This window comes from Brachypodium distachyon, chromosome 5 (assembly GCF_000005505.3).
Source record: "Brachypodium distachyon strain Bd21 chromosome 5, Brachypodium_distachyon_v3.0, whole genome shotgun sequence".
NCBI lineage: Eukaryota > Viridiplantae > Streptophyta > Magnoliopsida > Poales > Poaceae > Brachypodium > Brachypodium distachyon.
The window spans coordinates 12,595,072-12,607,665 of record NC_016135.3 but is presented as its reverse complement, the minus strand read 5'-3'; the positions used below and the strand labels follow the sequence as shown (position 1 = coordinate 12,607,665).

Below are 12,594 nucleotides of genomic sequence, written 5' to 3'. Positions count from 1 at the left end.
ACTAAAGCCACACAAAACTTTCTAGAAATAATTCTCGTCTATACTAATGTTGCTAAGTACAACCAAATTAAACATGTCAAATATATATGGGACATTCTCAAAGCGGGCCAACACCTACAACATGAGATGCGACCATAGGTTTTCACCTGGAGGAATGGAAGAGACACACTTTTTGTGGAATCCGCCACGCCATCACCCACCATTTCTACCTGTCGACACTTGCACTTCTGCTAACCAGCTCCCAGTGCGCTAGGCGCTCACACGCCTAGGAGAAAATGCTAGAAGGGAATGAAGTTGGCCGTGGGTTTGCATCAAGATTTGAAGCATTCATCCCTAGATCAATGAGAAAAGGCGGTCGTTTGCAATCTATAACCATGGCTCGCCCTGAGAGGTCCTTGTTTATCGAGCTATCGAAAACGGTCAGCCCTTCCCAACACTCAAAGGTGCAGCTCGGATAGGTCCACTAGTTGCCACCTTCTCGAGCCATTAAGGAAGGGCTGCTAGCACAACCCCGGTTGTACCGAAGAGGCCAGCGATGATCCCCTTCCAAGATTTGTCGCCACCGGTCAATTAGGCAGTTTTGAGCCGTGCCAACAACCGTCCCATCTCCCCGCAAGAACGTCACCGGATAAAATTAGGCCTCGCCGCCGCCTTCGCTGTTGGCGAAGTTCGGCATCCTATTCAGATCAGGCGGCTGCGGGGAGGTAAGGGATGGGAGCAGGATGGTCACATGGTTATAGGGTTTGACACTCAGGATATTGACCTAGCTAGGGATGACTGAGAGTCAGAAGCGATCTTATTCATGCCTCTGTTCTGTCCCACCTTTCGGGGTTCTATTTGCTTGGGATATGAAAGAACTGAAATTTCACAAAATGCTCTTTCATGCAAAAGCCTAAGGCTGTTGGCAAACCCAAAGCTTGGTTGGAAAGGGGTTTTTTTCCACAAAGGAGGACAATTCTTGGCATTTGCACACAATCCATATATTATTGCAATGTGCCACACAACAAACAGGGAAAATGTTCAAAATTTAGGATTACGAGCTGAACAACTGCCAAAATGAAGCATCAGTATTCAATCTCAGTTGGCCTGTACCTAGTGCGGCATGCATATCGGCTTAAGGGTGCGTTCTTTTCGGCTTCTAAACCCGGCTTCTCTTAAAAGCTGCCCTCACCCAGCTTCCTGAAGAAGCCGCATCCAAAATTTGATTAGACTTTTAAAATAATTTAGCCTAATTTATTTTGAAAATCTATCTAAATTTGGGATGCGGCTTCTCCAGGAAACAGCTGGGAGGGCAGCTTCTCAGAAAAGCCGTTCCATGAAGCCGAAAAGAACTAGGCCTGAATAATCGACGATCATCTCTAGTGGTGTCAAGCACGGTAGAATGGCGCGGCGAAGGGAGGACATGGTTTGTGCGGCATGCATCATCGGCCTTAATTAACGCGCCGCCCGCGCGCCGCGCACCTCGCGGAACGTGCTCTTCCCACTTGCACGGCTGCACCTGACCGGCCGGGGTGCGCAGCCTACTCTCCGACGATGGCGAGGACACGCCCGCCACCGCGACTCCCCCGGCGACGCCTTCGCTGAAGCCTCCGCAAGTAGAGGAGGAAGGCGAGGAGGCCGAGCAGCAGAACGAGGCTGCGGAGACGGCGGCCACGGCCTCGCCGCTTTCTTCTCGTCTCGCGCCGTGCCCGAGTCGGCGACGGGGGAGGGGCCGCTCGATCTTCCTTGTGTCCAGGGCGCCGCCGAAGCGGGCGCGGTTGCTGACGCTCGTCCGGTGCCCGTCCGTTCATCGCTGCGTCCAGAGAAAATCCCCGACAGCGCGAGCCATTATATCGTGCTCTGCCGCGGCTTGCAGCAAGGAGACGCAAGGAATATGATGGGGGAAGCTGATACCTAATGGGTAGTTGGCCATCGAGCAGAGATCCAGAGAGTGGCGCCCAAAGGGATGAGCTAATGGGCGCGAAATGTGGGAGGAACGTGGTGTTTGTTTCAAGGCACGGTAAGGAATCGCGACCCGTGTCAGGAGGGTGCGACTCAAAGTGTGAGGAACACGGAGACCATCATGGGCTTCTAATTTTGGTACTCCCTGGTTGGCAAGGTAGTAACTTGAATGGAATTTCTCACACGTGTAAAAAGCGAATCACAAACTTCATTCTTCAATCTTTATTCGAAAAAACATTGGGGAAAAGTAGCCAAGATTCTGTCGACATGCATCTGAACTTGGAACCATGCCTGCCGATCCGATCCTAGCCCGGCACACCGAGCAACGCGTGGCTTTCCAACGTTCGTTGCCCTACATACACACTCACGACGACTAACAACACAAGACATCACGTACCAGAGGTTGATTTATTCGGAAACCAAATATCGAACTGAGCTACTGTACTGATAACGTACGTAGCAGCACGCCCGGCTCTTTCCCACTTCACTTCTTGCAGACCAGACCGGCGCCGCCCTTGCCGCTGCCGCACATCGCGTCGGCCGGCTCGTCGATCAGGCCGACCACCGCCTTGACATCCTCCTCGCCAGCGAAACGCGCCACCTCGCAGTCCGTCCCAAAGATGTCCGAAACCGTGTACTTGCTGGTTCCCCCCATCACGGGGATCTTGGCGCCCACGTCGACGCCCCCGGCGCTGACGTAGTCTGAGCGGTACGTCTGCCCCAACACGCCGTGCACGTCGGCGCTGATGGAGTAGAACTTGAAGGCCACGTTGAGGTGCGCCAGGCTCCCGTCGGCAGCGGTCAAGCCGTAGTCGTGCACCCTGGAGTCCTCCTCGGTGACCGGCACCGCGTTGGCCACGATCCGGAACCGCCCGTCGAGCCGCACAACGACGCCGTTGGCCGCGCCCGTGCGGAAGATGGACAGAGCGGGCGCCGAGGGGTGGGTCCAGCTGGACTCCAGCTCGACGGGCATGCCGTCAAAGGTGATGACGAGGCGGTCCACGGCGCTGTCCCACGTGGCGGTCCGCTTGACGCCGAGGTAGAGGCGGTGGCCGCCGAAGCGGATGCCCAGGGCCTGCACCCAGGTGAAGTCCCGTGCCCCCGCCTGCCGGTTCTGCTTGCCGATGAAGTGCGCGTTGATGTGCAGGTTGGTGTCCGAGAGCAGGCAGAAGTCGGCGTCCCTGCGGCCGTGGAACAGGAACTTGTTGCCGTCGCCGCCCACAAAGCGCGGGTCGTAGCACGCCGTGTTCATCAGCTCACAGACTGCTCGGTTTTCAATCCATCATGCAGCACATCATCAATCAAAGTATTAAACACGAGAAAATGGATCAAAAATCTTGCACCGGACGCAATGGAAACATATAAATGTGTGTGTGTTCTTACGGCAGACGAGCTTGCAGGAGGGGCAGTGCACATAGCAGGAGTCGGGGCAGCCGGGGGGGCACCGGCGCGCCTCGATCTGGCAAATGGGGTCCTGCGCCGGGTTGGCCTTGTTGTAGCAGCTCGCCACGGTCGGCTGCTCTTGGGGCTTCACGATGGGGATCACGTCGGCGCTCCACGTGATCCCGTCCGGCTTGCCCGGATCCATCAACTGGGCGCCGACAGCAGCGACGAGGAAGGCGGCGGCGGCGCAGGCCACCACGCAAGGCCGGAGGAACGCCATGGCTAAGCTGCCGGTCTCTGGGTTGGTACACAGTAGCCAAGGCACGCAAGCGCGTTGAGTGAAGAGGATGAGAGTGATGTTGTGGTGTTGCAGCAGGCGCGGTACGCCGTCTTATAAAGCCCGGAGGATGGGCGCGCTGCCGCTGACTAAACGAGTGTCGTCGGAACGACGCATGGCTTTTCACCTATCAAGTCTCGGCAAGTCAACTGCCCGGCCTCGATCACTCGGTTAGCTCTCCGGGTCCCCGGCACATGAAACGATTCCATGCTTGCCGCCCCGGGGAACGCCGGCGAGGGACGCATGAAACGGTTGATGAAACCCGGGTGCTAGTTTGTTCTTGATCTTGGTGCCAAGTGTCACCTTCCGTACGTTAGGGCAAACAGAATCTACATGGTCAGCTTAGGCAAAATAGCTGAACGACCCTTCAAAAAGGATCTCTTCTTAAAGCATCTTCTCCCACTACACCCTGCTTCTCTTTACGAGAAACCAAGATTCAAATGCAGCTCTTGTAAAAGGAAAAAGGATTCAAATGCAGACTAGTCACTGAAAATTCCAAGAAACCTGCATGGACGTGGTCATAATAAATAAATAAAAACAGCTAAGGATATATGGGCGATCTTGAGTGGATCCAAGACGTATGGATGGCAATGGTTACCCGAAACCCGATTACCCGACGGGTCTAGACCCGATTAGATGCGTGTCTGAGGAAAAATCAGACCCGCGGGTCTGTAAGCGGGAAAATCTCGGACCCGTCGGGTCTGACGGGTCCGGGTCCGGTAGAGTCCTGCCCGTATCCGGAAACCCGAAAACCCGACTCAACATATGCACATTGTTGCAATTTGGCCCAACCCACTGAATCACCCTAGCTCATCACGGATGGCCAGGCTCACACCCCATTCTCTCTCTCTCCCATGGCCCAACTCCCTCCCAATCACATTCCGATCCCATCTCTCTCTCTCTCTCTCTCTCCAGGTCCCAACGCCTACGTTCTCTTCTCCTCCTACTCCCGATTCCCCACACTCCACGGCCACCCACGCCCGCCAAGCAACCGCCGGCGACCGGCAACCGACGTTCAGGCACCGACTGCAACCCTTCCCCAAGTCCTCTTCCGCCCGCGGCCGCCACCAACTCCACTGCCGGATCGCCATGGACTCCACGGCCTTCGCCGCTGCCAACTTCCTCCCGTCTGCCCACCTCGACTCCTCCCCGCACCTCTCCCCGCTCCACGCTGCCCCCACCGCCAACCTCTCTTTCTCCCCGCTCCCCACCTCCTCGCTCCTGACACTCCGTCCGGTGGCAGCCTTTTTGCGGGTCGGGTTTACCCGCAGGTACCCGAGACCCGAGTCGGGGCCGGGTCTGGTAAATTTTCAGACCTGGTACCGGGTCCAGGTACGGGACCCGGGTCTGGGGCGGATGGCCGGGTCCGGGTCTGGTATGGCTTGACCCAGCCTCGAACCCGCCGGGTGCCGTCTACGAAGGTAGCGTTGAAAGGCGTAACTAAGGCACGAAGTTAGAGGCACATGTTAGTGTTCGTGTTAAGCAGAGCTGCCAGTGCCGTTGCTATCTTGCTTAAGGAGGTTGCCCGAAGCTAAGTTGTGATTCGTCACACTGGATCAATATTAATCGCACAGCTGGATGATGCTGTTTCCTTGCAGCTTGCATATCCTGTCTATAGCAGCTTCTACACCGAACTATTTATCCGGGTTGAGTATACCAGCCAACTTACTCATTGATAAAGAAACCATCCAGCCTGTCGTTGACACTTGCACAAGAGAAGGGAAATCATAACATTACTTCGTGGGTAATGCAAATGTTATCTCCAAGGCTTACAATTTATTCATCTCGTTATTTTAATTTAAAAATTGTTGCTGGATATAAACGAACCCATTGGTTAGCAACCCAGTAGTTGGTTTGGATGCAGAGCACCGTAGAAAGCAATCGGTACTACATAACATTGCCATCAGCATACCTTAAGTTACAATGTTTTCCAAGTCAGAAAAAAAGTGCTAACCTATCAAATGAACCACCTCTTCTTAGCTGCAGGTGCTGTGCCTTCCCCTGGAGAACTTGGGCTTTCTCTTTTTGCCATCCCATGGTTCAGCGCCTCCAACCTTTGCCTGAAGAAAATAAAAGCAGCATAAAATAAAATAAAAGACTAGTTGAACATACAAAACGGAATAACGAGTTAATATTTTACTCTCCAAATAGTAGAAAATTTTATTTGGACCATGCATTAAAACACTTATGTTTTGCAGTTCCTCAGATAGCGACAAAAGGTCCATGCTCTGCTAAGTTTGCACAAATGCCCAATACATAACCAAACAGCAAGAACTATTACCTCCGATCCATAATAAGTGTCTTGGATTTAGTACAAAGTTATTATGGATCGGAGGGAGTACAACAGAAATTAAACCTCTCCCCCTTATGTGTTGTTGCTTATATTTAGACCTCCTGTTGCCAGAGAGAACTTCATGGAATGGTGGTCTGCCGCAGCCGTCCAAAGAGCTGCATTGCACAGGAAGGGCACAGGAATGCTCATTCAGCTGACAGCTGGTGGATCTGGAAGCACTGTAATGGCATCATCTTCAACACTGAGCAACCAAGTACAGCACAGCTAGTAGACACAATCAAAGACGATGCGAGGGCAAGGGCGGCAGCTGGATCTGCAGGCTTGCAGTCGCTGCTGCCCCAGTAGGGATGCAAGTGGCGGCTCACAACAGTCTGCATCCTTCGTTACATCAGGAAAATCAAGTCTTGGTTCAGTATGCTGCAGTTAGCTAACTAAGTTTTGCGGCTCTTGCAGACGAGCCGCTTGCATTCCTGTTCCCCAGGCCATCCCTACTATGTAATCTAGAGCGTGGGTGTGGGGTTGGGTGCCTGGTCCAGGCGTGCACATACTCTTCCATTCCATCAAGATCCAAAGCTTTTGCTTTTTCACGAAAAATAACAACAGAATTAAAGGTGATACAGAAACAGAATATGACAAATGACTGACAAGTCTGACAGTGCATTCCAAGGCAAATATCTAGAGTCTACTGAGTTATGATGTATTTAAATATGTTGAATACTGACACTTGAAAATCATTTAATTCACGAACCGAGAAGGACCACCACAAGCAGAGAGAGAGAAGGAGGCAACACAAGCATGATGATAATTATACCAAGAGTTAACTTATTGGAAGGCAACAGAAAGCAGCCTCCAATATGCATTTACAGCAGCAGGAAAATATAATTGATATAATGGAAATTAAATATCTTAAACTTCAATCTAGGGAGAAAATTTTGTGACAAATCAAACTAGAAAAATTGAATGAATTTGCCTTCCATTTTTCCTAATAAGAATGGTGCACCATGGCAAATTGGCAACTTGGTTACATGGTCATTACTCATTCAGTCATTTGAACAAACCAGACTTTGTATAGTTAAAGAGTTACCTTGTGTCACTAATCTGTCCATGCAAGCTCCATCTTTGGCGAAATCCTTCCATACCTTGAAGTCCACTGGCAAGAATCATGCGCCTAAAATTAAAATATAAGATCATCAGACTCAAGTGAAAACTGAAAATTTTGTGTGAATAAATTATGAGAAAACTTCTGTGGATAAAAACTGCCAGATGATTCCATCTGTTCAGTTCTCCAGTGTATCATGGTAACAAATAAGTGTTGTTAAAACAAAGGCTATAAACCTATTCAGTATGTCGCTCAAGTATGGTCATGAGGTAACTTCACAGGTACAGATACGAAATAAACCTATTCGGTACTCATGTAGCAACTAGGATGATTATTTCTTACAACATGTCGCTTAAACCAATCAAGATAGGGATTGCATTAACCAGTTAAGTACCTATGGACAGTATCATGGCAACAACATGTATAGCCTATTTCCTACAACAATGACATAAACAAAATATACACAAGATGAAGGGTATAGTTGATATTGGAGAGGCTTTTAAAATTGTTATGTACTACATATAATAGGTAGAGATAACTACAAAGTTGAATTAATTCAAGATATGGAAGGAGTAAAGGAAATCTACAATTGACATGCTCCTATCAAATACGGAGTAACACTTACTCACACTCTTTATCTTGTTACTAGTGCTGATTTGAAGACACCCCTGAGTGTAAGAGATAGTTATATATGTCCAAGCTGTGGATCATTTTACTCCAGTTTCACAAAATTCTAATGGAAGGTTCATCTTGGAACTTGAAAAATTAACCCGCTTGTAATCATGAAATGATGCTATGATAATACATGTAGGACAAAAAGCATCACCACCCACGTTACCTTTCAAGCAGTGTGACCTCTGACTGGAGTTGAGTGACTCTTTCCTTTGCTTCTTCAAGGGGCATTGAGAAACCCAGTTTATATTCACTATCCTGCAGACGCTCCCTTATTTCCTTGTCCTGTAAAAAAATAAGACAGGAAATAACAATCAGCTAAACATGAAAATGGATTTGAAAGCAGCAGCTTCAGGTGGTATCAATATAACCGACCCTTTTTTCAGCACATTGTTGGTATAGCACAATTTCATCTTGGCAAAATGGCTCAATATCATTGATTTGCAAGCCTGGATCGGAAAAAAAAATTGGTAGACTTAGAAATTGGAATACCTATGGAAACAGGAAAACATGATTTAGATGTCAGAAAAAAAGTTACTCACATAGGAAAAGATTCTTGAGGATACCATCGCAAAGCTCAACACCTTCCAGGACATGCGAAGCAATTTCTTTTGGTATGACAGGGCAAGGCGGACCCCTCATAAGATCATCACCAACGAGTATGGTCTCCTCCATCGTTTCTTGTTTATCAACTGTTAAAAGATAGGCACCACATTCACAAATAAGCAAAAGCAGCAGCTATACATAGCTCCAAACCAAAACCGTCTTCCCTGGTGTGTAAGTAATGCTTTTGTGATACCAATTAGAAACTTGAGATTCTGATTGTTTACTTCCCTTGTTTGTTAGCGTTGAGAGCATATAGCTGGTTCTCACAAAATTTGAGATTCTGATTATACCTCCCTTGTTTGTTAGAGTTGAGAGCATATAGCTGCTTCTCACAAAACATAGCAAAATGGAGCATCCCTCTATAACCCAGAGCTTTATTTTTTTTTTCATTTTTAATTATTTTCAGTAACAAACAAAATAATTGTTCAAATATGCCACAACATGATCTGTGAGGTGTTCCACATTTTTTTCATTTGTACAACTCAAACCCTGATTTGATTTCACAAATTGATTCTTCAGAGCTGTAGGTCCTGCATCCAACATCAGTTACGCTCACTTCAGAGATAACACATGCCACGAGGGTGCATCCATCAAGCATTGGCAATTTGGCAGCCTAAAGTAAAGTGCCTTGGAATCGAAGCTACATAAAATACATCCCAAAATGCTAATTCGATGTAAACCACAATTTACCACCAAAATTGAGACCAGTCAAGACAGAGAATAAAAAGGGCAACAGTAAGAGAGCCAGCACGCCCTTACCATCCATGGTGGCCTAGCAATTTTTCACGCCGGCCAGCAGCCTGAAGAAACTAATGCGGACAAACTTCCTGCAGCCAGCACAAAGGAAGAGAAATTTAGGCTGGGTATGCTCAGGGCAACGCGAATCAGAAGATATGCCTACCAGTTCCGGCGGTTGCGCCGCCGTGAAATGGATCAGACGGTGGGTCGTGTGCAGAGAAACCCGCTCTCGGAGCCGACCGTATTATCCCTCCTGCCTGGTCTCCGCCTCGAACGGCACGACCGAGGCGCCGCACTTCCTCAGCCTGTACGCCGCTGCGAGCGCACTGCACAGACCCATCAGCAGTCACCGCCAGCATTCCATCAAACACCTCAAGTGCACGAACACGTCGCTCCCAAATTTGCGTAAAATCATCTCAGGCAAACCTGGGGGAGAAGTGGGGAGGGCGCTAACTACCTTTCAGCCGTCGGCGTAGTGCCGTCGGGTATATCTAGCACCGGACCTCGTCCGATTAGGCCGCGCTTATCGTGGCAACCAACCAACGGCGCGCTGGGGAGAAGCGGAGGAACGAGGAGGAAGAAAGGGTTTATGACATGGCGCACTCGTGGGCTTTCTCATGCCACGACAAGACCAGGAGTAACGGTTAATGGGCTTGGAAAACGGCTAGAAAGCCCATTTAAGTTGCATAGTTACAACTCGGCCATGTATTTAGGCACCCAGGCCCATAATTTACTCCTCTATCAGGAGGCGTCCATCGGATTTATCAACGGCTGGGACGACAGGGGCCGGAACAAGGGCAGGAACTCCGCCTTCCGATATCACACGGACGGTGCAGATCGCAGTGCGCCGCGGTCACAAGCGATATAAATATATTGCTCCGCCGCTCCCACGAGAGAGCCCTTACTCGCAGAAACCCTAGAAGACCACTAGAGCTCTCCGCCGCCGCCGCGACTTCAGCTCTCTCCCTCTCCGATCCAAGTAACGATTCTAATGCCCTTTTGCATATCTCGTTTCTATGATCTTGTCACTATTACTATTATGATGTACTCTATTTGCTTTGGCGAAATGAGATGCTAGTTTTGCTATGTTCTCGGTACTCGCTCTCATGGTTTCGCGGCGTTCTTCCGGTCAGCGCGAGGTTTTTAGTTGTTTGTACTCACGGGGTTTTCGATTCAATCGGAATATTGTGGTAGATTTGCTACATGTTTGTCGGTGAGTTTCATGGATCTCATATGGACGAACCAATTGCTAAAACATGACCGGTCACGAGAGGCATAGAGGAAAGTTGTGTTAGTAATATCTTGCATTATCCTCAGAAAAAAGATTGCTTACCATCACAAGCAGATAATTTGGCTTCTTGAGCTGATTAAGAACCAAAACTCTATTATGATTAGTTGTTAGATAGATTCATCTGAGCACTCGTGTACGCTGGCGTCTCCATTAATTACGGATTTATATTCTTATTTAATTTTATGAATGTACTATTCTTTCAGATGTATGGAGAATTACATCTATTTACATTTGCTGAATATGTTCCCTTGTTATTTGTTCAGGATGAAGTTCATCGCTGCCTATCTGCTTGCTTACCTGTCTGGCAACTCCAGCCCCTCCGCAGAGGACTTGACAACCATTCTGGAGTCAGGTAATTTGTCTAACCAATTACTTAATCTTTTCGTAAACACCAACTATTTTATTTAATGTTGGGACCAACATTAGTTAGATCATATTGTTTCATTCTAGTATCATGTTAAACACTGTTATGTTCCATTTGGACCTGTTAGATCGTTCGTATTAGTTGCTACATTTGTGACTGTGTTACCACTGTTTGGTCAAATGATGATTAGTATTGAATTTACAGTCAATGTAACAATTGTTTGTTTTTATTCCGTTTTATGTGATATACACTGAGTCAACATTAGCTATATGTTCTTTATATATTGACAGCTTCTAATGTTAGCAGTTGGTTGTGAAATCGACAATGAAAAGATGGAACTCATGCTGTCCCAAGTGAAGGGCAAGGACATCGCTGAGCTCTTGGCTGCTGGCAGGGAGAAGTTTGCTTCAGTTCCGTCTGGTGGTGGTGGTGTAGCTGTGGCAGCAGCTGCTCCTGCCAGTGGTGGTGGCGGCGCTGCTCCGGCGGCTGAGAAGAAAGAGGAGAAGGTCGTGGAGAAGGAAGAGAGCGATGATGTAAGATAGCCATTCTCACTTATGCCCTTTTTAGCAACATCAATTATTTTGGTATGTCTATCCTTTGATCCATTTCAAAGAAATAGTTGTGACAGTTTATATGCTAATCTGCTTGCAGGACATGGGCTTCAGTCTCTTCGACTAAGTACTTGGTCATCCTTTATCTTCACTATCAGTCTTTGGCCAGGAAACTAGAGTCGATAATGTTGTGAAACGCTGGAAAGACTTTTGATGTGTAACTCTGCACTAGGTTGCCTTCTTGATTTACTGGTGAACCATACCTTTTCTATCCGATTTTGGTACTTTACATTAACTTGTTTTGCCAACGTTAATTTTGTGCGATTCCTTGTTCTTGTTGTGTTAGTTATATGAGTTGAAATTCTGAATCCTGTTCCTCGAACTTCAATCAAGTTCTGGTGTTGGGTGGGCAAGGGCCTGTTGTGCTAGTTATATGAAGACTGCCATGTATATAAGATCGAGAAAATGAAAGCATCTCTATTTCGCATTGAGTTAAGGGCCTGTTTTTTATTTGAGTTAGTTCAGAGGTGCTGGGGAAATTTATTGCCTGTTTTAAGTTGTATTCGGGTTGAAAATGTTCTTTAAGACAAAAAAGATCCTTGAAGAACTAGTGAATCGTCCAGTTGGTGCTTTTTTTTTAGGTTAAACTTCTTACTTTATTAACTCACCCAAGCATGATTACAATCTGACTCCAGACTAGACAAAAGAAAACTAGGAGCCGGAGCATCCCAATCTGCCGAAGCACCATCATTGGCCGAACGGCGGACAGACGCTATGAAAACTCTCAAAATTGAAACTAATCTCAGCCATCTTACTAAGGATTGGGACAATCACCGCGCGTCTGGCATGGACGAGAATTTCGACGAACCAACTCTTTTCAGTTAGTTTCTACATAACATGGGTGAAGCCCTTCTCCAGAAGCATCACGCAGTGCTAGTGTCACGATAATCAACGGATCTGATAATCCTTGATAAATCCGGCGTCAATAAAATTTTCTGTACTTCTCAAAATAGCACCACTCGCCGCTCTACCTTTGTCAGTATGGATTGCACCATCAGAATTTACCTTCGACAAAGCCGGCCGGTGGACCGTATTAGCCTTCTTCTCTAGAATCGCTAGTGTTTCCATGATTTGGTCGCTTCAAAACCAACATCATCATGAGCCCATCTGTTCCTCGAGTCCCAGATAGCGGCCATAATAGAGATGATCATACACCTGCTACTCTTATCAAACTGATCATCACACATATTATCAGCAGTCCACGTGGTTGGATGCAGCCGGTGAGCAGATTCTTTGCCGCCGCCCAAAAAGGCCGGCCA

General features: G+C 48.0%; 3 protein-coding genes across 5 annotated transcripts; 1 reads left to right on the top strand and 2 right to left on the bottom strand.

The window, feature by feature from the left end:
* Positions 1-2,129: 2,129 nt before the first annotated feature.
* On the bottom strand, positions 2,130-3,684 carry LOC100834976. Its single transcript, XM_003579645.4, has 2 exons — positions 3,325-3,684; positions 2,130-3,204 (listed from the first exon to the last, which is right to left on the bottom strand). The coding sequence occupies exons 1-2, from the start codon at positions 3,602-3,604 to the stop codon at positions 2,426-2,428; spliced, it is 1,059 nt and encodes a 352-aa protein (XP_003579693.1). The 5' UTR covers positions 3,605-3,684; the 3' UTR covers positions 2,130-2,425.
* A 1,697-nt stretch (positions 3,685-5,381) lies between these two features.
* LOC100833451 lies at positions 5,382-9,688 on the bottom strand. 3 transcript variants are annotated; one of them, XM_003579639.4, is made up of 8 exons: positions 9,527-9,688; positions 9,233-9,395; positions 9,091-9,158; positions 8,268-8,417; positions 8,101-8,174; positions 7,892-8,010; positions 7,039-7,122; positions 5,382-5,721 (listed from the first exon to the last, which is right to left on the bottom strand). In XM_003579639.4, exons 3-8 carry the CDS (start codon positions 9,095-9,097, stop codon positions 5,619-5,621), a joined length of 537 nt encoding a protein of 178 aa, XP_003579687.1. In that variant the 5' UTR covers positions 9,098-9,158; positions 9,233-9,395; positions 9,527-9,688; the 3' UTR covers positions 5,382-5,618. The 3 variants fall into 3 exon arrangements, with proteins under 3 accessions (XP_003579687.1, XP_024311200.1, XP_024311201.1); XM_024455432.1 differs by lacking the exon at positions 5,382-5,721 and adding an exon at positions 5,796-6,109; XM_024455433.1 differs by lacking the exon at positions 5,382-5,721 and adding an exon at positions 5,796-6,109 and having other exon boundaries at positions 9,496-9,660.
* A 204-nt stretch (positions 9,689-9,892) lies between these two features.
* LOC100833754 (60S acidic ribosomal protein P2A) lies at positions 9,893-11,764 on the top strand. Its single transcript, XM_003579642.4, has 4 exons — positions 9,893-10,048; positions 10,624-10,712; positions 11,031-11,257; positions 11,376-11,764. The coding sequence occupies exons 2-4, from the start codon at positions 10,625-10,627 to the stop codon at positions 11,400-11,402; spliced, it is 342 nt and encodes a 113-aa protein (XP_003579690.1). The 5' UTR covers positions 9,893-10,048; position 10,624; the 3' UTR covers positions 11,403-11,764.
* The last annotated feature ends 830 nt before the right edge of the window (positions 11,765-12,594 follow it).

What these genes read in the sequence shown, in the direction of transcription:
- LOC100834976 (XM_003579645.4), bottom strand. Translation starts at nt 3,604, where the DNA reads ATGGCGTTCCTCCGGCCTTGCGTGGTGGCCTGCGCCGCCGCCGCCTTC. An exon ending in CTCCTGCAAGCTCGTCTGCC is followed by an intron (nt 3,205 to 3,324) that starts GTAAGAACACAC and finishes AAAACCGAGCAG; the next exon opens with TCTGTGAGCTGATGAACACG.
- LOC100833754 (XM_003579642.4), top strand. Translation starts at nt 10,625, where the DNA reads ATGAAGTTCATCGCTGCCTATCTGCTTGCTTACCTGTCTGGCAACTCC. An exon ending in GACAACCATTCTGGAGTCAG is followed by an intron (nt 10,713 to 11,030) that starts GTAATTTGTCTA and finishes TAATGTTAGCAG; the next exon opens with TTGGTTGTGAAATCGACAAT. An exon ending in AGAAGGAAGAGAGCGATGAT is followed by an intron (nt 11,258 to 11,375) that starts GTAAGATAGCCA and finishes ATCTGCTTGCAG; the next exon opens with GACATGGGCTTCAGTCTCTT.
- LOC100833451 (XM_024455432.1), bottom strand. An exon ending in AACAATGTGCTGAAAAAAGG is followed by an intron (nt 8,011 to 8,100) that starts GTCGGTTATATT and finishes ATTTTTTTACAG; the next exon opens with GACAAGGAAATAAGGGAGCG. An exon ending in GGACAGATTAGTGACACAAG is followed by an intron (nt 6,110 to 7,038) that starts GTAACTCTTTAA and finishes TGTGCAATGCAG; the next exon opens with CTCTTTGGACGGCTGCGGCA.